General features: G+C 41.7%; 1 protein-coding gene across 9 annotated transcripts in view; it reads right to left on the reverse strand.

Moving 5' to 3' along the window:
• The window catches only part of KCNQ1 (potassium voltage-gated channel subfamily Q member 1), a 498864-nt gene that overhangs the window by 145473 nt on the left and 329143 nt on the right, over window positions 1-24248 (reverse strand). For 7 of the 9 annotated variants that reach the window (XM_053280897.1, XM_053280886.1, XM_053280881.1 and 4 more), the window contains 4 exons: window positions 21814-21889; window positions 5004-5098; window positions 2957-3003; window positions 1330-1391 (listed from right to left, as the gene is read on the reverse strand). In XM_053280897.1, the coding sequence (XP_053136872.1) occupies window positions 1330-1391; window positions 2957-3003; window positions 5004-5098; window positions 21814-21889 (280 nt within the window). Of the gene's footprint in view, window positions 1-1329; window positions 1392-2956; window positions 3004-5003; window positions 5099-19984; window positions 20139-20173; window positions 20464-21813; window positions 21890-24248 lie in introns of those variants that run through there. The other 2 variants (XM_053280915.1, XM_053280924.1) reach the window with 2 other exon arrangements.

Genomic DNA, 24248 nt, shown 5'->3' on the forward strand with positions numbered 1-24248 from the left:
TGACGGAGTGCTCACTCCATTAACCTCATTTAAGTGGGTGGAAACACAAGCGGGCTTGCCACCATGGAGCCACCGGGCTCACCCTTGAGCCCATTGGTTATCACGAGCTGCCGAAACCAGGCTGGGCACCCTTAGCCCATGTAAGGAATTAAAGTCATCTCAGAACAAGCTCACATGAGGGAAATAAATGCTGAATCATCCCTGCTTTGCAGCCTGGCTAGGCTTCTTCTAAAACTATTCTGTATTATCGGTAGGTTCAAAATGCTGCCACCACCACCCCTTTTGTCTACAGAAACTCTCTGGGCTTGGTGTGGGATAACCCAGAAAAAAACTCTCTTAATTTGGCTCAAATTAAGTACAAAAATCTTCTATGTGCAAGCCTACATATGGTGAGAAAACTGATAGCTGCTGAACGTTTGAGAATGTGTTTGAAGGCTGAAATCCCCCTTCAGCCACCCCACTTTTTCCTGAGTTAAAAACCAACTTGGAGAGGCTTGTAGAAAAAACCACTAAAAAAAGTTTTATTCAATTACTACAGACTTCTGGCTGATGCTTTCTCAGCTTTTAGATAAGAATACTTCATAGGATTGCAAAAATAGGTTGTTTTAATGCATGCCTAAATGTTTACAGAAGCTTTTGCAATTCCCTGGGAGTACTGAGTGTAAGCAGGTGTTTCTTATTTCTTCTTCTTATTTATTATTATTATTATTATTATTATTATGTTGCTGGTGAACTATAATAGAACAGTATCCAGAATATGCAGAGCACACACACCAAAGAAATATAATATCCCTAACAAAAAGTCTGACTACAAAAACCTTTCCCTAGACTAAACTTCCCTGTTCCTTGAATTCACCAAACTCCTGATAAAACCCCAAGCTTCCTGTAATCGTGTCTTCCCAGGCTTTACAGTTATCCTCCTGCAGCTAACCTCCATGGCCACATATCCTCCTGTATACCTCCAGCCTAGCTTCTCTAACAAAAAGCTCCCTTCTTCCTGGCAACAGCTCTCTAGGTTCCACCTGGTGTGCTGATTGGCTGAGCCCTGGAGTTCACCAGCCTGTCAGTCAAGACAAGGGTTCACTTCTGGTTAACTCTTTAGAGGGAGGGGAGGCTGATCCCCACAGCCCAGTTCCTGCTGGTTATGAGAATAGCTTGATAGACTGGTTGATAACTTGTTCCAGTGTCATCACCTGAGATCAAACTAACTAATTATCTTACAGGCAGGGGGAGAGAGAGAGAGAGAGAGAGAGGCACTGATCATATCTTTATTTTGTATTGTTTATAAAGGCACCATCCCTGTTCACTGACAGTCTAATTTAGGCCTACCTTGTCTTCAACTCTGTTCAGTCGGGCACCAATTGTATTAGTCCCTCGGTCTTTGTTTTTTTCTGCACAGAAAAGACCATTTTTAAAGACACATATCAAGTGTAACAATAGTATAGACCATGTGACTACATTTAACTAGTCTACTAGAATGACTTAATTGCACACTGCTGACAGATGGGTAATTTTATTACCTAAGAGCAGCTTTTTAATTCCTTTAACAGAATTTGCCGAAGCCTGGCCTTTTACCAACCTTAAGTACAGGGTGCATTCTGGCTTCCTTTATGCTTTAAGTCAGAAAAGCTACTTTCAATTCACTAAATGTCAATTACATTTAAGACTAACTTTGTAAAAAGCCCTACATGGTCTGGGGCTGGGATATCTCGAAGTCCACCTTTTTCCACATGGCCCTGCCTGCTTGCTGAGGCCATCAACAGAGGTCATGAGCCATGTTGCATCACTGTCTGAGACCAAGAAAACCTTGGACCTTGGTTGCAGTATCCAGGCTTTGGACCTGCATTTTGTTCAAGTGGTTAAAACCATGCTCTTCTGCTGGGCATTTGGCTTGGAACAGGTTTTTGCTGCTCCAGATTTTTGGATATGCTTCATATGTTGCTATTTTTATTCATTTTTTCTTTTTAATTATTTACTGTTATTGCATTTTTATCTTATTATATACCACTTCTGGTGCCCTCGGGCAGAAAAGCAGCATATTTTGAAAAATCCAGAAAAAGGGCAATAAGAGGATTTTTAAAATCCAAAATGACATGGTCACATAATCAGTTGTGAGTGATTATATTTATTTATATTATTTATTTGACATATTTGTATACCACCCAAAACTTATGTCTCTGGGTGGTTTAAAATAAAAAAATACAAACAAAACAAAATTAAAAGGTTAAAAACATTACAATAATTTAACATTTAAAACAAGGTTAAAAACTATTAAAACAGTATCTAATTAAAAGCCTGGGCATACAGATGTGTCTCAACTGCCCTTTTAAAAGTTGCCAGAGATGGGGAGGCTCTTATCTCAACAGGCAGCACATTCCAAAGCCCCGGGACTGCAATGGAGAAGGCCTGTTCCCGAGTAGCCACCAGACAAGCCAGGGGCAACAGGAACTCATCCGGTTCATTGTGTGATTCGTAATTGGCTAAGATGACATAGCCAAAGCCTTTCAAGATTGGGTGAACAATGACTTTGGACAGGTATGAACAAATATTCAAAGCGTGGAAGGTAGGTTCTTCTTCTTCTTTTTTAAAAGAACACTTTCACCCACCCATGCATGCCAACTTTTGCATTGGAAATTGAACACTATGAAAATTCAACATGCAATTAGTGCGTTCATATATTTTCTATATTATCTAACTCAATAATTTAATTGCATTATAGAATCACCAGGATTCCGAACTGTGTTACCTGGCCCTCTAATAATTTAGGCCAGCTGTTTAGCCTATCTGGTTCTTACTTGTGAGAAATGAAGCTAATTAACATTACTACAAGGTATTTAATAAACAGATCATTAGGTACATTCTTATCTTCCTCTGTTATGTGGAACAGAAGAGCAATTTCTAAATCCAGCCTATACATATATCCATGTTTTGTAATTCTCTACACATGGTGACTTACCTGAGATGGAAATGAAAAGTGAAGGTTTTCCTATAGATTGGTCCAGCCTGATGAGAAAGAAAAGGTATATCAATAACAGGATAAAAACTTCCTCAGACTAAAACTGACTGAATGGCTGCTTCTTCAGTCATAGCATATGAAGAAAGAAGCTCTTGCATAGCTATGGCCTCACTTGCATCAGTCCTTTGAACTTTGTACTGTGACTGTTAAGGAGAGTGTCTGATCCAAATATGTTTTTGTGAAGAAGCTGCTCATCCACTAAGACTTACTGCAGTCTGTTAACTCTTCTTAAAACTGTACATTGGCAGGATTTCACTACTGAAGAAATCTGGCTTTTTATTGAAAAGAATATACATATTGCAGAACCAGATGCTTAAGTAAAAACAGGTTCACTGGCAGCAGTACTGCAATTTTTGTAGGCATTTTATATTTACACAATCCTACTCAATATTTATTTATTCTGATTTTTGTCCTACTCTATTAAAAGGCCTAGCCTGGATAGGAAAAAGCATACATTTATACAGGGGGAAGGGAATTTCCTAGTCTCTGTAGGTAAGTTGGATAAAACGGAAGATGAGAGGCACAGGGAAAAACAGCATAATATGAGAATAGCCCAAGGCCCTGTCACATAGTCACATTTTCCCTTCCTACTTCTTTTGTCCAGCACAAATCTAGCTCAGTGAAATTTCCCCTGAGGGAAGAGTTGGGTGATATAAAGCAAACAGAGGACTCCCAACTCCATAGCCAACATCCTATCTAATCCTGCACATACTGTATGCAATCAAAAGAAGCATCTGCGAGCTCTCTGTAGCACACAAATATGTCTCTGAGGGCTGTGCAATTCTCAGGGACATATTTGTGAGTTATACAGAGTGCTTCGAGGGGAAGGAAAGATTGGCAAAAACTGTCCCCCATGCATGGAACATCCACGCTTCAGAAGCAGGAGTATATCCACTATACATGTGCTGCACACAAACAGCACTAGTTAGGTTATTGACCCTTATTTGCCTTATAATGTTAATTGAGGAATCTAAAGGGGAGAGTTGACAGGCGGGTGCTTAACTCTTCCCTCAGCCACCAATTTTCTCCTGCAACTCTTCCCCTCAGCCCATCATTCCTGTTTCACTTCAGCTGGCTCTGGGACTGGACCTAAACCCAGTTGGAGCAGAGGCGTAACTATAGGGGGGGCAGGGGGGGCACGTGCCCCGGGTGCCATCTTTTCTGGTCACATGGGGGGCGCCGACATGACAAAATTTTTTTTAATTTTTTAAATTTTTTTTGGTTAATACAAATGTTTCCTGCTCAGTGCAGCAGCGCTGCAGCAGTCAAGGGAGCGCGTCGGCAGCCCATCCCCCATGAGCGGTCCCTTCTGCGCTGCCTGCGCCCCCCCCATTGCTTTGCTGGCGCCTGGCGGCCAGTCAGTGGCCTGGCTTGGCGGCGGCGGCGGGCGCTTGTGAGGAAAAACCTAAGTATAATGTAGTATGTTGTGGCGCGGGGGGGGGCGCGGGGGGGCGCCATTTCAGTGCTTGCCCCGGGCGCCATTTTCCCTAGTTACGCCTCTGAGTTGGAGGAAGAAGCCTGGGAGAGTTGCAGGGGAGGAGTGATGGGGAGGAGTTGCAAGGAGAATCAGTGGGCAGAGGAATGGTTAAACATACCCTCTTCTCTACTGCTTCTTCCCCTGTTCATCCCCCTCCATCACTGTTAACTGGAAAACACATGCTTGAGAATCATGTGTTTGTGTCACCCTAATTCTGCCTTTAGTGGCCCAGAGGCCTACCTAGGGAAATATTCTACACAAACATCTGCAAACACACCTGATCATCTAGCATTGCATTTCCCACAAAAATGTCTTTCCCCTTTGTTTTTCCTCCTTGATAACATACAGTCCACCTCCACTGCCCACATATGCACCCTTCTTACTATGGTCAGTCACAGTTTGGCTGGCCCATATTAGAATATGCAATTGCTCAACTCCTTATACCCTCTGCCTACAGATTAAAATTAAAAAGTTACTCATCAGCATTGGAGGCTGGATTCAGAACCATACCTTCTTTGAAGCTCTTTTATTCGCACCATTAAGTTGATATGACCCTGAGAATATTGCTCTATAACGTCACGTACATCATAAGGCTTTCTAGCTTGCTGTAAAAATGGAAAGGAATGAAACACTTGTTAAATTCAATAATGCACAGCATACATTGAGGCTGTTCTCATGATATGAGCTACCTGGGTCATGACGTCTGGCAGCTCGTGTTATCCACAGCGACAGGAGCGGAGGGCTTGTGGCTGCTCCAGAAGAGGGTAGACCAACTTTCTTTCCTGGCATTTTACCAAGGTAGAACAAACATGTGGTTCACTTTACTTTGGTAGGCAATGGTGTGAAGAGTCACCCCCCGGGTAAAAAGGCTTCTGCCTGGCACCCTGCTATTTCCGGGAGCAAGCCGGGAGGGAAAGCAGCCTCACCAAGCATGGTGGCTACTCCTGAGAGCAGCCACCACACTCGTGGTGTGGGGCACCCTTGGATGTGGGAGGGGGGGAGTCCTCCCAGCTTTTGCCTTCACCTCGCTGATGCTCGTGTGGGTACGCAGCACAGTGAAGGCAAAGACAATGATGCTCGTCTTCTCTGCAGACCTCTCCAGTGGTGGCGTGAAGTCATTAGAATGACCTCATTGTTGGTTGGTATTGTTGGTTGGTTGGTAACTGAAACAGTTGGATCTGAAAGCTAATCTTCTCTCTTCAGTTGTCTCATACAACTTTAGAAAAGTAGAGGGCAGGGGTGACTTTTTAAAATTACAGTAATATATGTGAGTTTTTAAAAAAATAAACTGAGTGTGGAATTCTGTATTAAGGTGCAGTGATAGTGTCTCAGCTAGTTTGAATCTTCTTTACACAAGTAGTTTCCTTTCCTCCCTTAGGGGGAAAAATTGCCTGTGAGTGTATTGGATGCTGCTGTTCCCCTTTTCATAGTCTGCCAGCTCATCTCCTGGCCAAAAAGAAGCCCATTCAATAAACCATGACTTATTTTTAATGCAGTTAAAAATAGATTGCTATAGGGAATAAGACAGAGGTGAACCATATCTGGAAAATAGTATACCACATATTAATCACACCTTTGAAGTGTTCTCTGTCACATGCTATTGCATGCTTTTAAAACTGCAGGGGTTGTGTGGAAATATGAACATGTACAATCTTCCACTCCGTTAATTAATGGTGTGGTCTCAAAGGTTTCACTAGCTGGCTATCTGATTTTAAAGTGGTGAAACTCAGCTTATTATATACTAGCAAACTGCCTTTCATAAGAACAGCCCAGCTGGATCAGGCCCAAGGCCTATCAGGTCTGGGATCCTGTTTCACACAGTGACTCACCAGATGCCTCTGGAAAGCCCACAAGCAAGAGGTGAGGGCATGACCAGTCTCTTGCTGTTACTCCCCTGCAATGGGTATTTAGGGGCATCATGTCTCTGCAGCTGGAGATGGCCTATAGCCACTAGACCATTGATACACCTGTTGATAGCCATTGATAGACCTGTCCTCCATGATTTTGTCTAAGCTCCTTTTAAAGCCATCTAAGCTAGTGGCCATCACCACATCCCATGGCAGAGAATTCCATATTACTTCCTTCTGACAGTCCTAAATTTCCCAACCTTCTGTATCATGAGATGGCCCCTGATTCTAGTGTTGTGAGAATGGGAGAAAGATTTATCTCTGTCCACTCTCTCTACTCCATGCATAATTTTATACACTTCAATCATTTATCCTTGTAGTCCCCTCTTTTCCAAAATAAAGAGCCCCAGATGCTGTAGCCTTGCCTCATAAGGAAGGTGCTCCAGGCCCCTGATCATCTTAGTTATCCTCTTCTGCATCTTTTCCAGTTCTACAATAACTTTCTTAACATACGGTGACCAGAACTGTACGCTGTACTCCAAGTGTGGCCAAAGCAAAGATTTGTATAAAGGCATTATAATACTAGAATTCTTATTTTGAATTATTGGGGTGGAGGGTAGCAATACCCTTGTTGATTTTTGCCATTCAGAATGAAACATGTTCTTTTCTATATAGCCCCCTCTGTTTCAAGTCACTCTAGAGCAGGTTTTCCCAACCTTGGGTTCTCAGATATTGTTGGACTACAACCCTCACCATCCCTAATGGCCTTCAGCCACTGTGGCTGGGGATGATGGGATCTGTAGTCCAACAACATCTGAGGGCCTAAGACTGGGGAACTGTGCACAAGAATATGACAAAATGTTGGGTACTGGCATTTCTGTAGAGACATTTGCACCACCTTAAACATGATTGTGTGTTTTGCTTTGCTATATATAGTTTGGAAAGGTTGTTTTCATTATGTTTTAAAAACCCTTTTATAATTTTATAAAGGTTATACAGGCTTCCCCCCTCTGCTTTTAAAATGAAATTATTTCGTAACCATAAATACAGTACAAAGATCAGAGAGAAGAAATGTAAACCGATGCATGTAAAACACCTCTTAAAATTACTGAAACATATTAAAGTGCACCAACTTCAGGTTACTTGTGCTAGAAGCGAGTGGTATGTATATATCTGGGAAGCTAGGACTTTCCTTTATCCACAGAGTTAAACTATTTTGGTACTGACAGTACAGTTAAGCAAACAAAATGGAATAGTTGTTATAATTAATTATAGCTGTATCCATGTTGTGTTAGTGGTCAGGTGTCTAGAACATAGGATCCTGTCTTCTACTGAGTCCATTGGTCCATCTAGCTCAGTATTGTCTGCACACACTAACTGAGGCTTCTCCAAGGTTGCAGGCAGGAGTCTCTCTCAGGTCTATCTTGGCAATGCCAGGGAGGAAACTTGGAACCTTCTGCATGTAAGCATACAGATGCTCTTCCCAAAGCGGCCCCATCCCCAAAGGAGAATATATTAAAATTTTCACATGTAGTCTCCCATTCAAATGCAAACCAGGGCAGACCCTACTTAGCAAAGGGGACAATTCATGCTTGCTACCATAATACCAGTTCTCCTCCCTTGCAAAGGCAGCAATATATCCTGGATATAAATAAGTATTTTATTAAATTTATATCATTTCCCCCCCAGTGGAATTTCAGGTAGCATACATAGGGCTCCCATACAGATACTTGCCAGACCCAGACCTGCTTAGCTTCAGCAAAGTTGCTACAATCTGTGCCTTCAGGCCATACTCTGGGTTTGTCTGTACATCTGTATATGTTTTTGTGTGAATAACTATTTTGATTGATTAAGTGCCATCAAGTCTGTGTCAACTCTTAGCGACCACATAAATAGATTCTCTCCAGGATGATCTGTCCTCAACTTGGCTTTTAAGGTCTCTAGGTGGTGCATTCATTATCGTAATGGAGTCCATCCACCTTGCTGCTGGTCATCCTCTTCTTTTCTTTCCTCAAAAATCTTCTCCAGCACCAAATGTCAAATGCATTAATACTTTTTCTATCTTGCTTCTTCAAAGTCCAACTTTCGCATCCATAGATCATCACAGGAAAAACCATTGTCTGAACGATTCTAATCTTTGTAGGTATAGACACGTCATGGCATCTAAATAGCCTTTCCAAGGCCTTCATTGCAGCCCTACCAAGTGCTAGTCTGTGGCATATTTCTTGACCGTTGTCATTAATTTAGTCTTTATGTTTAGTCGTAGTCCAATTTTTTCACTGTGCTCCTTGCCTATCACTACTGGAGCCTGCAGATCATCCACATTCTCAGCTATCAGAGTGCTGTCATCAGCGTAGCAAAAGTTATTGATGTTTCTTCCTCCCACTTTAAAACTACGCTCATCTTCTTCCAATCCACCTTCTCTCAGTATGTGTTCAGCATATAAACTGAATAAAGAAGGAGAAAGTATACAGCCTTGTCTTATTCCTTTGCCGATCTGGAACCAGTCTGTTTCACCGTGTTCCATCTGGACTGTGGCTTCCTGTCCTGTGTATAGGTTTCTCATGAGAACAATCAGATTTTCTGGGTCACCCATATTCCACAACTTGACATGGTCGATGCAATTGAAGGCTTTTCTGTAGTCAATAAAGCACATATTGACTTCTTTCTGGTATTCTTTTGTTTTCTCAATCATCCAGCGTGCATCGGCAATGATGTCTCTTGTTCCCTGGCCTTTTCTGAAACCAGCTTGGACATTCAGCATTTCCCTTTCCACGTAGGGCTCTAATCTGTTTTGGATTATTCTGAACATTATTTTGTTAGCATATGAAGTATGCTATTAAGTATATTGTATGATTCTTTGCACAATCTGTTAAGTCTCCTTTCCTTGGTATGGGTATGTAGACTGATCTCTTCCAATCTGTCGGCCAGCCACTGTGTTGTTCTCCAAATTTGCTGGCATAGTTTGGTTAGAGCCTTGACTGATTCTTCTTCTGTTTGCCATATTTCTGTAGCTATTCCATCAATTCTTGTAGCCTTCTGACTTGGTAATGACCAGAGTGTTGATCTAATTTCATTTTCCCGTACTAGAAGTTCTTGCAAGTAGGGAATACCTTCTAGAGTATCTTGGATGTTGATGTCCCTGCTGTACAGATTTTCAGTTTACTCCTTCCATCTCTGCTTGATCTTCTCTGAATCAGTTACTATCTGTCCTTTGGCATCCCTTAACATACCAGTTCAAGGTTGGAACCACCTTCTGAGTTCAGAGATCTTTTGCAAAACTATACATGTGTTCATTTTAAAAGTGAATCTGGGTACAGGCCCTCTCAAATGCAAGTATGGATAGGAAGTGTATTGTTATATTTTTTTTCAGCATAATGTATGTATAACTGTATGCACCTACACTGCACACAGATTATACATGCATTTAAATAACATGTGAATAGAGCTAAAGTTAGGACTCAAAACAAACCTACTGCTAACTGGGCAAACAGGAACCTTTCTAAAATAGTGACTCTCTTACATTTTGCAGACGGAAAGCAATTGGCCCAATCCAACCCCAGCCCAGCACACCTCCAGTGGCTGCTGCTGGGGTCTACCTTATGTTTCTTCTTAGGGAACAGGGAACCATTTTATTCTTGTTTTTCCTATGTAAACTGTCTTGATAACTTCTTGTACCTAACTATTCTATTATTTATTATTTACTTTATATAATAATAATAATAATAATAATAAATGCCGCCTTTGTAAAGAAGCAGATGAAACAGTGGACCACCTGATCAGCTGTTGTAAGAAGATCGCACAGACTGACTACAAACAAAGGCATGACAAGGTAGCAGGGATGATACACTGGAACATCTGCAAAAAATACAAGCTACCTGTAGCCAAAAATTGGTGGGACCATAAAATTGAAAAAGTTGAAGAAAATGAAGATGTAAAAATATTATGGGACTTCCGACTACAAACAGACAAACATCTGCCACACAATAAACCAGATATCACTGTAGTCGAGAAGAAAGAAAAACAAGTCAAAATAATCGACATAGCAATACCAGGGGGTAGCAGAATAGAAGAAAAAGAAATAGAAAAAATCACAAAATACAAAGATCTACAAATTGAAATTGAAAGGCTGTGGCAGAAAAAGACCAAAATAATCCCAGTGGTAATTGGCGCCCTGGGTGCAGTTCCAAAAGACCTTGAAGAGCACCTCAACACCATAGGGGCCACAGAAATCACCATCAGCCAATTACAAAAAGCAGCTTTACTGGGAACAGCCTATATTCTGTGACGATATCATTCAGCCATCCTAGGTCCTTGGGAAGGACTCGATGTCTGGATAAAACAAACCAGTCAATAACACCTGTCTGACTGTGTAAACAAGAGATAATAATAATAATACCCCCAGTGAGGCACTACCTTGGCGTGGTTGTGGGGCTTGTGTGCTCTGAGGAAGGTGAGAGCTATGCCAGAGGTCCAACCATACTGGACAGGTCTCACCAGAGGAGCCAGACAAAGAGTGCCTCTCCCATCAACAATATGGTGAGACGTAACTTTAATAAATCTATACCAGATCGGTAGTTGCCCGGGTCAACAAGGACCACGCCAGGTGCTATAGTCCCTGGACATCTGGTGGCAAGTGGGCAACAGGACTCAGGATCTTCGGTTGAGCAACCAGGGCTGGAGACTGCAAGGTTACTGGAAGAAACGTCGCTTAACCGAATTAACTGGAATAATAGCAGAAGAAGTAATGCAACACTTATTAACTAACAAACAGCTTCCAGTTGAACAGAAAGGAAATTGCCCGAACACCAGAGGCACAAAAGACCAGCTGCTGATTGACAAAATGATTTTAGAAAATTGCAAGAGAAGAAAAACAAATCTAAGTGTTGCATGGATTGACTACAAGAAAGCCTTCGACTCATTGCCTCACACATGGATACTAAAATGTTTAGAAACAACTGGTGTCAGCAAAGACATTCAGATATTTATTAAAAAAGCAATGAGCATGTGGAGTACACAGTTAACAATCAATGGCGAGACACTTGGACAGGTTAGCATTAGAAGAGGTATTTTCCAAGGGGACTCACTATCCCCTCTATTGTTTGTAATCGCCATGACCCCACTTTCACAAATACTAAACAAAACAGGCCTCGGATACCAAACATCTAAAACATCAAGTAAAATAAACCATCTGCTGTACATGGATGATCTGAAGTTGTATGGAAAGTCCCAGTCAGAAATCGAATCTCTGCTAAACACTGCCCGTATATTCAGTAGCGATATAGCAATCGAGTTTGGACTAGACAAGTGTGCTGCATTAATAATGAACAGAAGAAAAATAACAAAAACAGAAGGAATAGAACTGCCTAATGGAAGCAACATCAAGAACCTGGAAGATAAATAACATTACAAATACCTGGGCATTCTCCAGGCTGATAACATTGCACACACTGAAGTTAAAAGAAAAATTGGAAGTGAATACATCAGGAGAGTTAGAAAAATCCTAAAGTCCAAACTCAATGGCAGGAACAACATACACGCCATAAACACCTAGGCTATACCTGTTATCAGATCCCCTGCAGGAATAATAGACTGGACCCAGGCAGAGCTAGAGATGCTAGATCGTAAGACCAGGAAAATCATGACCATCAACCATGCTCTGCACCCCTGCAGTGATGTAGATAGGCTATACCTCCCTCGCAGCTCAGGTGGAAGAGGAATGCTGCAAGTCCATCAAACAGTAGAGGAGGAGAAAAGAGGCCTTGAAGACTATATCAAGGACAGTGAAGAAGATGCACTTCAAATGGTCAAGAACGAAAAACTATTCAACACCAATGCAACAAAGCAGGCCTACAAGAAAGAACAAGTCAAGAACCGAGCAGAAAAATGGAAAATTAAGCCACTGCATGGTCAATATTTGCACAATATAAGTGGAAAATCAAACATCACCAAGACCTGGCAATGGCTTAAGAATGGCAACTTGAAGAAAGACACAGAGGGTTTAATACTGGCTGCGCAAGAACAGGCACTAAGAACAAATGCAATAAGAGCCAAAGTCGAAAAATCCACAACAAACAGCAAGTGCCTTCTTTGTAAAGAAGCAGATGAAACAGTGGACCACCTAATCAGCTGTTATAAAAAGATCGCACAGACTGACTACAAACAAAGGCATGACAAGGTAGCAGGGATGATACACTGGAACATCTGCAAAAAATACAAGCTACCTGTAGCCAAAAATTGGTGGGACCATAAAATTGAAAAAGTGGTAGGAAATGAAGATGCAAAAATATTATGGGACTTCCGACTACAAACAGACAAACATCTGCCACACAATAAACCAGATATAACTGTAGTCGAGAAGAAAGAAAAACAAGTTAAAATAATCGACATAGCAATACCAGGGGGTAGCAGAATAGAAGAAAAAGAAATAGAAAAAATCACAAAATACAAAGATCTACAAATTGAAATTGAAAGGCTGTGGCAGAAAAAGACCAAAATAATCCCAGTGGTAATTGGCACCCTAGGTGCAATTCCAAAAGACCTTGAAGAGCACCTCAACACCATAGGGGCCACAGAAATCACCATCAGCCAAATACAAAAAGTAACTTTACTGAGAACAGCCTATATTTTGCGACAATGTGTTCTGACTCCAAAGGGGTCCGTGTAGTGTACATGTTCTTCCTCCTCACTTTTATCCTCACAACAATCCTGTAAGGCAGGTTTGGAAGGGAGAGAAAGTGTCTCAGCTGAAGTCCCACAGTGAGTTTCATGACTGAATGGGGAACGTAAGTCCTCCGTTCTAGTCTTGACACTCTAATCACTATACCACACTGGTTCTCAGCTGTGTACATAGGATACAGGAGAAATCTGATGCAGGAGAAAAAGGAGATTCATTTTTAGCTGTGAAGCAAGCTAGTGGGGAGGAGAGTGTTGGATACCTTTAAGAGAGCATGAAAAGGTTTCATTATCAAAATGTGGGGAAGCTGTGGGCCCAAGCCCTGGATCTTTTAAGTACCTAGCAACACCTTTGTAAGGGAGAGAGGAAGAGTTGTAGGATGTTCCATGCAAAAGCTGGTATTAGCAGGTATGTTCTGAATTTCTTCTAAAAAAATAAAAAAATCAATCTTTCCCTGAGTGTATTTTAGTGTAAAAGGTAGTGAATTCAGCTAATTTAAGGGGGGGGGGAGGAATGAGAGAAAGAGCAGAGAGGAGGAGGAAGATAGGTGGCTTGAGGTGGGTGCAAGGCTATGTGTGGCTCACCAGAGGTGCATCAGAATCTAATTTGGCTCACCACCAAATTTTAGTTTGATACCCCCTGGCATAGTGTATTTGCAAGAGAAAGAAAATCCCAGCCCCAATATCTATATTGGGGGGATCTTTTATGGGGGGGGGATTCTTGTTGTACCCCCTGTAATTTCCTGCTAGATCCACGCCTGTGAACTAGATTCAATGTGAACTAGATATTCAGTGTATTCATAATGGGGATGTGAGTGTGAATGCACTATATATTGTGAAGTGTGTTTGTGTGTGTATATCAGCGAGGGGCCCATTTTAAAATCTGGTCTCTGGGCCCATTCCAACCTTGCTACGGCCCTGCACCTACATACTTTAAAAGAAAACACAGCATTTGAGATCCCATACATGCTTTTTTCCAGATAAATAGGTTTGCTGCTGAGTAAGAAATAATAATAATAAAGTAAGCATCACAGGGCATTAAAAAGGCCCATTTCTCCTCTCTCCCCTGCAGCATGCAGCCAAGGGCATTCATTGCACCAGGCTGTGAGAGGGAATGAGAGGCGTTTGTGTGTTTCCAGTTTCCACATCCAGCCCTCCTTGCTAGGTTTGGTCAAGCGACAAACCTGGAACTTTCATTCTATGCCTGTGTAGAAGATATGGGAGGTGCTTGTAACCCCCTTCCCTTTTGTGGCCTGACCCAGTGTCTGTGTGTGTAACACAGTGTGTTGTGCACCAAGGAGAGAAGGGCTGCTTTTTAAACACACCTGCTCTCTTGGGATTCAGCACTGCCCTGTTGGTACAACTAGTGAACCTCAGGACAGCAAAAAAGCATATCTGTGGGTGGAGGGAGGCAGGGCTAGCTGATTCATTTTCATTCACCACCACCACCATCCTGGGTACAGTTTTAGAATCATCTAATAGGGCTTTAGGTAAGTGCTTAACTCTCTCATTGGAATCAACGAGATGTGAAATTTCATCAGTTAGCTGGAATGTTCCCATGGTAGAAAATGACATAGGTCTAATATAAGTAATCAATTAACACACTATTGCCTGCTTTTAAAGTGTGATGATTTATTTTTATCTCTTGGTTCCTTCAGAGAGCTCAGGGTAGCATATAGACATACTCCACCCAAATACCCTTATAACAGGCCTGTGAGTGGCCCAAAGAAAGTTAAGCAGGAATTTGAATGCAGGTTTCCTAAGTCCTAGTTCAACATTCAGCCCACGTCACCATACTAGTTCTAGTACAGACTAAAGTGAAATTCATGAAATTAAGGTCATTCACAAGACCATAATGCCAGAGTTGGGAAGGGCTGGAGGAAAAGCACCCGCATTCTTACCTTCCCCGCAGACAATCCTGAAGTGGCTTTTGACTATGTGGTACCCACACAACTGGCACTGCTGGGAGCATGCATGGCCATCTGGAGGCTGGGGAGACACAGACTAGCCTCCAGGAATCCCTCAGTGCACCGAACAAGCAGAACAACACATTGGGGGATTTCTCCAAAAGCCAGGTGTTCTAGGCACCTGGCTCTGTCTCTACTTGGGCTGCAGGCAGCCTAAGCAGACACATCACTGGGATAGAAGGGTGCCACGGGCTATTACCATTTTACTTGGGTAATAGCTCAGGACAAAAACCTAGGCTACCCAGAGGGGCTAGTAGGGTTGTGCAAGCCTGGGTAGGGTTGCCCGTGTGAATAGCCTGTGTGCGTGTGTGTATGTATGTATAATATAATGTATGTATGTATAATATAATATATATATAATACTACCCCACAAAAAGTGTATTTGTGCTTGTGGCAGGAGGTGCAGTCACCCTGTGACCTTACCGCATCAGAATGACAATGTGAATCAGCCACAGACATTTTCTGCACTCCAACATAGTGAGATCATCAGCACATCCTGGAAACTGTACTGATTTCACAACATGTCAGTCAGGTATCATTAACTGGGAACTTATTTTGAACATGCTAAGGTGTAGGAGGGTTGTGAAAGTGGACAACTTTGGAAGTCCCAGATCCTAAACAGTGATGAAAATATACCTTCTATGCTGTATCTTGTTGTTTTCTGTTATGTCTTGTTTGCTTTATTCCACCCCTCCTCCTGACCTTTCTAATTAGGAATGCTGCTGATGGTAATAATTATGTTAGAGTTAGAATTTTCTGCGTAATGGGCAGGAAAAGTGTTTGCAGAAGGCACCGCACAGAATGGGATACATAAAATATGTGGTCAGCTGCTGCATACTGTTATTCTCCATTTGGTTAAGTGTGTAGCAGCTGCATGTATGCAGTGCTTCCCTCAGAGTCAAAATGGGAAAGAAGAGAGGGATGTCTGAGCTACAGGAAATGCTGAAGAGTATAACCAAACAATAGCCAAGTACAAGTGTGTGCAACATTCTTTGAAGTACAAAGAACTTTGAACTATTTTGTTTGCCAGAAAGCCCTCTGAAGTTATTACAGAAAACTACATATACAATTCCTAGTAAGGTAACTGAATTACGTATAAAGCACAGCACAGTTTGCAGTAACACTTTGAAATATAAAGCTATAAATACATCAAGGGCATCTGGTGACATCACTGTAAACCACATGAGAGATGTCAGTTATCCTTGTCATCACTGGAACCCCAAACTATATTTTTAGCTTTCCCCCACCATATACAGAAGCTTATTATTATTAATTTTAAGTAGCAAGAAGTTACACGGATGCAAGACAAGGCTTTTATGGAGTAGGGGTGCGTACAAACTGAAATTTGGAGTTCAGTTCAAATTCAGACCGAATTTGAACCAAACCACTAGTCTGTAAACCAGTTCAGGCAAACTGACTGGCCGGTCTGCTCCATTCGACTGAACTGGTATGGTGATTTGAGGGGCTATGCTTGTAAAGGGGAATCCAGCGAGTGCCCCCTTGCTACTTCCCTCACCCAGCTGTCGAATGACACACTCACTGGCTGGGAGCACAAGGCATGTCCCTCTCTTCCCCAACCAGTGTTTCACTGAAATGCTGAGTGGGGAGGGATGGGAGAAGGTCCAAACAGACTCTCTCCTGGACAGTGGCCCCACTCCCTGCATCTGATGTCAGATGCAAGGGGGTGGGGCCAATACAGTGGATGGGGTTTGTCAGCCCTGTCAGAGCTTCCTTTCCCCAGTCAGTGGTTCATGAAAGGGAAAGGAGCTCCAGTCATGGATTACATGAACAGCTTACTGGGGAAGGGAAGCTCTTCCAGGGCTGATGGGCCCCTTCTTTGGCACTGGCCCCACCTCTTATGTCTAACATCAGACACAGGGGGCATGGTTTGGGATTGTAAAGCCTAGGGGGAAGGGGGAACACCACAATTGTAAAGTCTAAGGGTGAGGGAGCTGTCGGAGGACTTGTCCTCTGGCCACAGCCAAGCTCCCTACACCCCTGCCTCTGGGGCAGCCGAAGAGTGTGGCGTTCCCTCCAGCAACCTGCCTGCATGGCAGCAATGTGGTTTGTGCCCATGTGTCAGGGGGGCTTTGGGGAATGGTGGCAGCAGCTGGGCCAGTAAAATCATTCTTCTTCTTTTAAATGAGCCCTCTCACTGCCCTTTCCCAGCCACCCTTTGGAAGACTTTTCAATGACTTCCCCACCCCTTTGCTTGTAAAAGGGAATCCTGAATGGATTCTCTTTGACAAGTATAGCCTCTTGATTACAAACCAGTCCACCTTGATTACGAACCAGGCTTGGTTTGGTTCGATTGTGGACCAGACCTCCTCCAGTCCAGTTCACAATCAAACTATCAAACCAGCCTGCTTTGAGGTAAACCGGTCTGAGACCCAGTGGTTTGTGCACACCTCTATTATTGAGAACTGGTTTCATTAACTGAAAGCGTACCTATTAAAGAAATGCTTCATTAGAAAATCTAATAACAGAATGTGGCTATTCCTGGTGTAGGAACAGGCCATACAGAAGCAGCTCCCATAAAGTACCACCACAACAATGGAAGAATTAAGGCCCCATCCAGGGCTAACTCATGCTCTTTTGTGACTATCGGTGAAAATTAAATTTGGCCCCCGTCACCATATTTTAATATGAGCGGGTGTATGTATGTGTCTTTCATCCTTCAAAAGCTTTCCTGTTTGCATACTCTGTTCCCTGTTCCATATGAGTGAATGGAGTAAGGAGAAGAAAAGAAAAAGAAAGGAAAGATTGTGCCGCCGAGACAGTGTCGACTCCTGGCAACCACAGAGAAGAAACTTTCATTCAATTCATTTGTGCAAAATAAGGGAGATGAGGCTGCAAATGGGTAAAGTGTGTTTATGTTTATGTGTGTGGGGACAATCTCCTCTTCCCGCCAGATCATACTGTCCCAAAGCTCAGGAAAGGGGCTTTGTTCTCCCTAGAGGATTTTCTGATTGGCCTGGAGCCTCTGGGATTTGGTCACCCTGGACAGCCAACTGTGTTACTTATTGGGTTGGGCCAGGATCCATTTTTTAAACTGCATTGTGCCTGAGCTGAGCAAAGTTTGAGGAAAGAACAATTTTTTTTAATCCACTCCAGACTAGCCACAAATTTTGCTTTACAGCTCAAGGCAGAATACTAAAAGAACAGCAGAGATATGTTTGTAGCTACCCAAGTAGCCATGTGTACTTTAGAATACTTGGAATTAATCACCCAGATATCTGAGGCAAACTAATTTTCCTGTTTCTCCACAAGCCATATATTAGGATTCAGACCAGAATCCTGTGGGCCACAGATTACACCAGAACTTACTTAGCACTGATCATCCACTCTTCTCCACTACAACTGGTTTAGGATTACAGCAGAGTCCCTGAACTGGTTTATGTTTTTCCTCTTCTGCTTCTGCTTTCATTTCTTGTGCAGAAATCCAGAAAGCTGTCATCCATTTTCACCTTCACAGGTAACAATAAATAATTCACAGCCACAATAAATCCCTACTTCTAGGGAAGTGTACATAGGATTGTAGTCTTAGAGCCAATTCAAACATATATATGAATCTGAAGATGTGACCACAATATTTTAAAATAACTAAGTAAGAGAGGATGTTTGCAAATGACTCTAAAACATTAGAATATCTGATCCTGTGGTGTCAGATATTGCAGTTCACCATGTGTATTCCACTAATGCATAATTTCATTGTCTCTAAGTACACTTTGTTTCCTGAGTCCTAACAAATCTGTGCCTTGTGAAGGGGAAGGATGAGTCTCAATTAACTAATTTCAGAGATTGGAGAAGATGTGATTCATTTTAATGGATGTACCTTATTCCTGGAGATGGCAAGTTCCATGGAATTTAATTGACACTGTTTTGATTGTTTTTAATGTTTTAGAATATTGTTTTAAAATTTTTAAATTGTTGTGTTTCAAATTTCTTGTTTTGTTTTTAACTAATGTTTTAATGTTGTTTTTATCTTGTTGTAAACCACCCAGAGACGCAAGATTTGGGCAGTATAAAAATATGTAAATAAATAAATAAATTTAGATGTCCCCTGTTTCAGAATGCTGTGTGACTCTAGCTCCATTCAGATAGTTAAAAATGTGCCACTGTAACCATGTACAGTAGTGGGTACTTCCCACTACTGTACAAATGGGTCAGAAGTCCCACCCGCAACCCATCAATCACTGTTGCTCCCTTCTGCTCTATTCAGACAAACCCTGCTCTAAGCATGAGCAGAAGGGAGCAACAGTGATTGATGGGTTGACGGTGGGACTTCTGACCCATTTGTGCCGCTGTACATGGTTACTGTGGTGTGTTTTTTAACTGTCTGAATGGGGCTTCTGAAGAATTCCAGAGCTCCCCAGGGACTCAATAGCATAGTATTCTACCAGCCATTCTGCTTATACACATTGAGGCCTTATTTGTATGAGGCAAGCATGGAGAACCACCTTCTATGCTTCTGGGCACTTGTTTGAGAAATTCCAAGATTGTGCTTATTGCCAATTTTCCTTTTAGTTGTACTGAGCTCACAGCCACCTGCAGGATCAGTGGCTGATATCCAGAGTGGGACACAGCTGCTCAGAGAGGCTGCTCTTCTCTGCCAGAGTGTTGCTGAGCATGCACAGTGGTGGGGGAGATGGAAGAATTATTTTTGTTGTTTTCCTATGCCTCTACAATTGCCCTGAGGCTGCATAACACTTAAGGACATATTTTTGGAAGGCAAGGAGCACTTAGGGGGACAGGGGAGAGCAACAAAAATCCCTTTCCCCTTCACTTGCATTGTAGCTTAGCAGTACTCTGGATGAGCTAAAAGCCGTCTCTCTGCACAGAGAAACAGCTTTGCTGTGTCCCCCCAAAGGTTGATGGGATCTCAGCCAGTGTGTATAAGCTCACTATCTTGCTCATGAAAATCAGTTAGAATTGTAAAAAATTGACACAAAGCAATTAAAGAGTCTCTTTAATTGATTTTATATAGATTTTATTTGTTCAATTAAATCAATATTATTTCAGTAAATTGGTTATCAGCCACATAGATACTTTGGCTGAATAAACTGTAATATGCTTTAACTCAAGCTCTCTTGCACTCCTGATGTGTTTGTAAGACCTTTATAAAAGCAGGGTTCTCTCCATCCAGGTGCTGCTGTCTATTACAGAAACAATGATGAGGTGTCTTTAGAAAACTTCTCTTTATGTCCAAGACCATATTATGTCCTCAGTTCACGGGAGTGTGGAAAAACAATGCAATGTGGTGTCAAATACAGAATTAAATTTCTTCATATTCTAAGCTTTCTTTTTCTTTTTCTAGAAACATCAAATTTCTAGCCCTCATGGCTTTGGAGATATGCTTGAAAGTGTCTAGGCAATGTCTGCTGAAATCTCAGAAGTCATAAATGTAGGTGAATCAGATTTCTAGTGTGTGCAGGGGGTAGGGCTTCCATGCTTTGCATAGTTTCCTGCACTTCTCCATGTCTAGAAACACCGAAACAAATGATGGAAACTTTTTTTTTAAAGGAAAGAAAATGGGAAACCAGTGACATTCAGTCCCAGTGTCTGGGCATAGGGAATTTTTGTAAAGAATTATACAGATACCATACATATTCCAGATAGAAATACTAAATCCAGATGCCAGTGTGCAGTTGATAGTCTTTTGGTGGACATATTTGGCTTCTGTATTTGACCAATGGGCAACAAACACAGGAAGAAGGCATTCCTGAAGTAGTAGCCGAAAATGAAATTGTGAGACTGCTCTCATGAGCAGCTTAGCCCAGTGGAACGAGGCTCTTGTGGTGCGTCAGAATCCACATGGATCCTGGCACTCCTGCGCAGCCTAACCTTGCTCCTGAGCCCGGCTCTCAGTCAAGATTAAGGGAGCAAGTGCGGATAGTCATCATCTGGCTCTGTGTCACCACGGAGCTGAGGAGACACAGAGACAGGTGAATCTCCTAAGGCACCATGATCGTCACGCGGTGCCTTGTGAGATATGCAGAGGCCAGAATAATGGGTCCTGGCCTCTGTTTACCCATGCTGCCAGAAGTAGCACAGAGAGTAATCCATACTGCTCCTGGCAGCAAAGGTCATGTGGGAGTTCGGCCTGCATGCTGCAGGAGCTACACATAATCGTCTGGGGGAAGGTAGGTTGAATCCTGCTTCCCCCCTCCTGCCCACCCACTAGTGCGGTCATGTGAATAGCCCCTATGTGTTCATGAGAAACATGGCCTGTTGAGATGGCCAAACACCAGCAATTGAAATGGGCATTCCATAACAGCGCATTGCAAGATAAAGCTAGCTGCCCTTCTCTGAGGAAGCTTTCCCATGAATGAGTGTGTGTGTGTGTGTGTGTGTGTGTGTGAAAGGTGGCAGAAACCTTCCTGTGTTATAGCAAATTTCTATCCCAGCTTCTTATCAGGACCTCAGCAAATACGAGATAGAAACAAGGTTAAGGTGGTATTCTAATCTCTAAGCCTGCTGCGCCAGCTTGACAATAATATACAGCTCAGAATTAATGAAGACATATGAGAATGTTTGCATTGCAAGGAGAGAGAGATAACAAAAGGTGAAGGGTCAAGTCCATTAGCAGAAAATAACATTTTAATTCATGCTGCATTTCAGGGGCTTAGCCTGTTCCCAGTGCATCCACAGTTGACTAACCTGCTGCTAAACAACCACCCTATTCAAGAAGGGAGAGAATAGTGGGTGTAACTCACCATTACTAAAATGAATTGCCTGGGTCTTTCTTTTCTTAAGCCCATAAAAGAAACAACAAGCCAGAAGAAGAAAAGGGTTTATTTAGAAAAAGTAGCTCTCTATTCACCAACTCACCTGAAATTTCTTCTTTGCCACAAAATACTGCATCCGACGTATCACCTTAATGGCAGCACGGTGATGTTCTCGCAAGCTGTGGGAAAAATGAGACGGGTAAGTCAGGTGAAAAGAGCATCTCTGCTCAGATAATAATGATAATGACCCTCGGTAAGTGCTTTGGTAACAAGTGAATGTTTATAGATGGGGCAACAATTCTTCCTGTGGACACAACATCCTACTACTATTGTAACAAAGGACAAAGCTACGAAAATCTGAAGTTTTATCTCTACAATTCATGCTAGGACTTAAATGTCTTTCACAGTATTAAGCAGTGAGGAGTGTATGAAACCTACCCTGTGTCAAATGAATCCATCCAGTTATCATTCCCACCCTCTTTCCCTCAAAACTCACAGTCATTTATGTTGAAAGATAGAGGTTTCAGATTTCTGTGCTTGGTGATACACAGAATTCTAGAAAATAAGCTCTCACATTTTTTATTAAAAAAGAAATCAGGCAAATAGGGAATAGGGATGACGGAAAGGCTCAGCCACAGCTCTAAAAAGTTTTCTTCCGCTCACTATTTTCCAGAAATATGTATTGCTCTGATTGAATCAAAGGCAATACAGCATTTACATGTGTAATCACAGTGAAGCCCATGAGGTGTGTGAAAACCAAATTAACAAAAAGCCACATTAATATAACTGGAAACTGAGTATGTCAGAAAACTAGGGTTGCAATGCCAAATACTTTACAAGTATATATTTAAAACAAATAAAACTGGCAAACCCCCCCCCCCCAAATTCACTGAGAATGTTTACTACACAGTTATCCTTAGTAGAGAAGTATACAGTAAGAATACTATAAAGAGCCCTTACCACTAATCTCAGCAGGATTTCAGTGAGAACTGATCTAAGAGTATGTGGTTTAAGGGCTACATCCATTCTAGGGAAATGTTTTGCACATGATATAAAACCATAACTTTTAGAACAATGCCTGTCATATTGATTCCAGCAGAAAGGAATTGTCTTTGTGCTATATCCTACTATGAATTTGGCTGGACATGTGCCAAGCAAGACTTTTCTTTTCATCTAAGGCAATAATTAATAGCTTCACTGAAGTCAATTTAATTTTGATGAAAGACAAGAGCGAGGTGACTGTGCTTTGTCCACACTGAAGAGATTTCTGTTCAGCAGCAACAGTACATACTTCCTTGGCTCTAAGCAGGGCAAGCAGTCTCCAAGCCCATTGACTGCTTGGAGCTACTGCTAGAAGAAATGCCCGATGTGGTGCCAATTAGGACAACAGTTTATACAGCTTGGACTGAGGCTACCAATTCAGTTGTAATGTGGAAAATTTTCAATCACTGGCTGCATGGCTGTTATTTCCCATTTAAAAAGTAGTGGGAGACTACTTTTCGATGGAATCGATGGTAAGATGTTCTTACATTAAACAGCTCTTCAACCATTCTTTTGTCCAAGCTTTTACACACTTTATTGTCACTAATCTAATATATTAGGAACAACCCCTGACAAAATTGAAAACAGGGCAGTATTGTTCCAAACACAAAGCCGTAATGTCACTAGAAGCCATAAACACATTTGATTAACACAAGCTTTGATGTGATCAACATTTATATGCATGTCAGTTATACATCAAAGTTAAATGATGTACTTCTTGAATGTAATCCGTGTATAGTCACTGGTGGTGAGATTTCAGTTGCTGAATAAAATTGTTATCAGTTTCCACAGAGAGTTCAAAGCAAGGATAAACTGTTGGGAAGATAAGAGCCATAAGTGGCTTGCCCAGAGGAGCTGGGAAAAGGATGCACAAGCAATTCATATATCTACATTTCCCTAGGGAAATTGCAACCACTTTGTACCTTAAAATATCTATGGTGAGTAGAAGAATCAATGCAGCATGTTTGTTTTTCCATTAGAGCAATGGTCCATAGGAGACAACAATGCAAATGTGGCTTGCGGACATTACACAATTATTTCTTTCACAATTTTATAAACAGAGATAAATTATTCCTGGAATTATATACCCCAATTTAACTATAATCCTACTGGGATGTGCACTGGAAAACAATTATAATTATAAACTAGTGTTAAATGCTCAGTTTCTTCTATGTTCTGTTCCTATTTCATACAATCAACTTACCATACCTACCATGACAAAGGCAGGAAATTCCGAATGTCGAGTCTACACTTAGCTTAAAGTTTGAATTTCCTGCCTTTGACTGATCTGAATAATTGTCTGAATGGCATATGTTAATCTTGCCATTTTACTTTTCTGTTTTTGGTTTAATTTAGTTTATTTTTCCATTTTAAAACAAATCTGTGTATTTGTTGCCTTTTAATGCCTTTCAGATTTTATATAAATTGTTTAGCAATTTAACTGACTATGAATCTTTTCCAAATAGGAAAGTACTGTGTTTCACACACTGTTTTAGT

The sequence above is a fragment of the Hemicordylus capensis genome, chromosome 1, assembly GCF_027244095.1.
Source record: "Hemicordylus capensis ecotype Gifberg chromosome 1, rHemCap1.1.pri, whole genome shotgun sequence".
Taxonomy (NCBI): Eukaryota; Metazoa; Chordata; class Lepidosauria; order Squamata; family Cordylidae; genus Hemicordylus; species Hemicordylus capensis.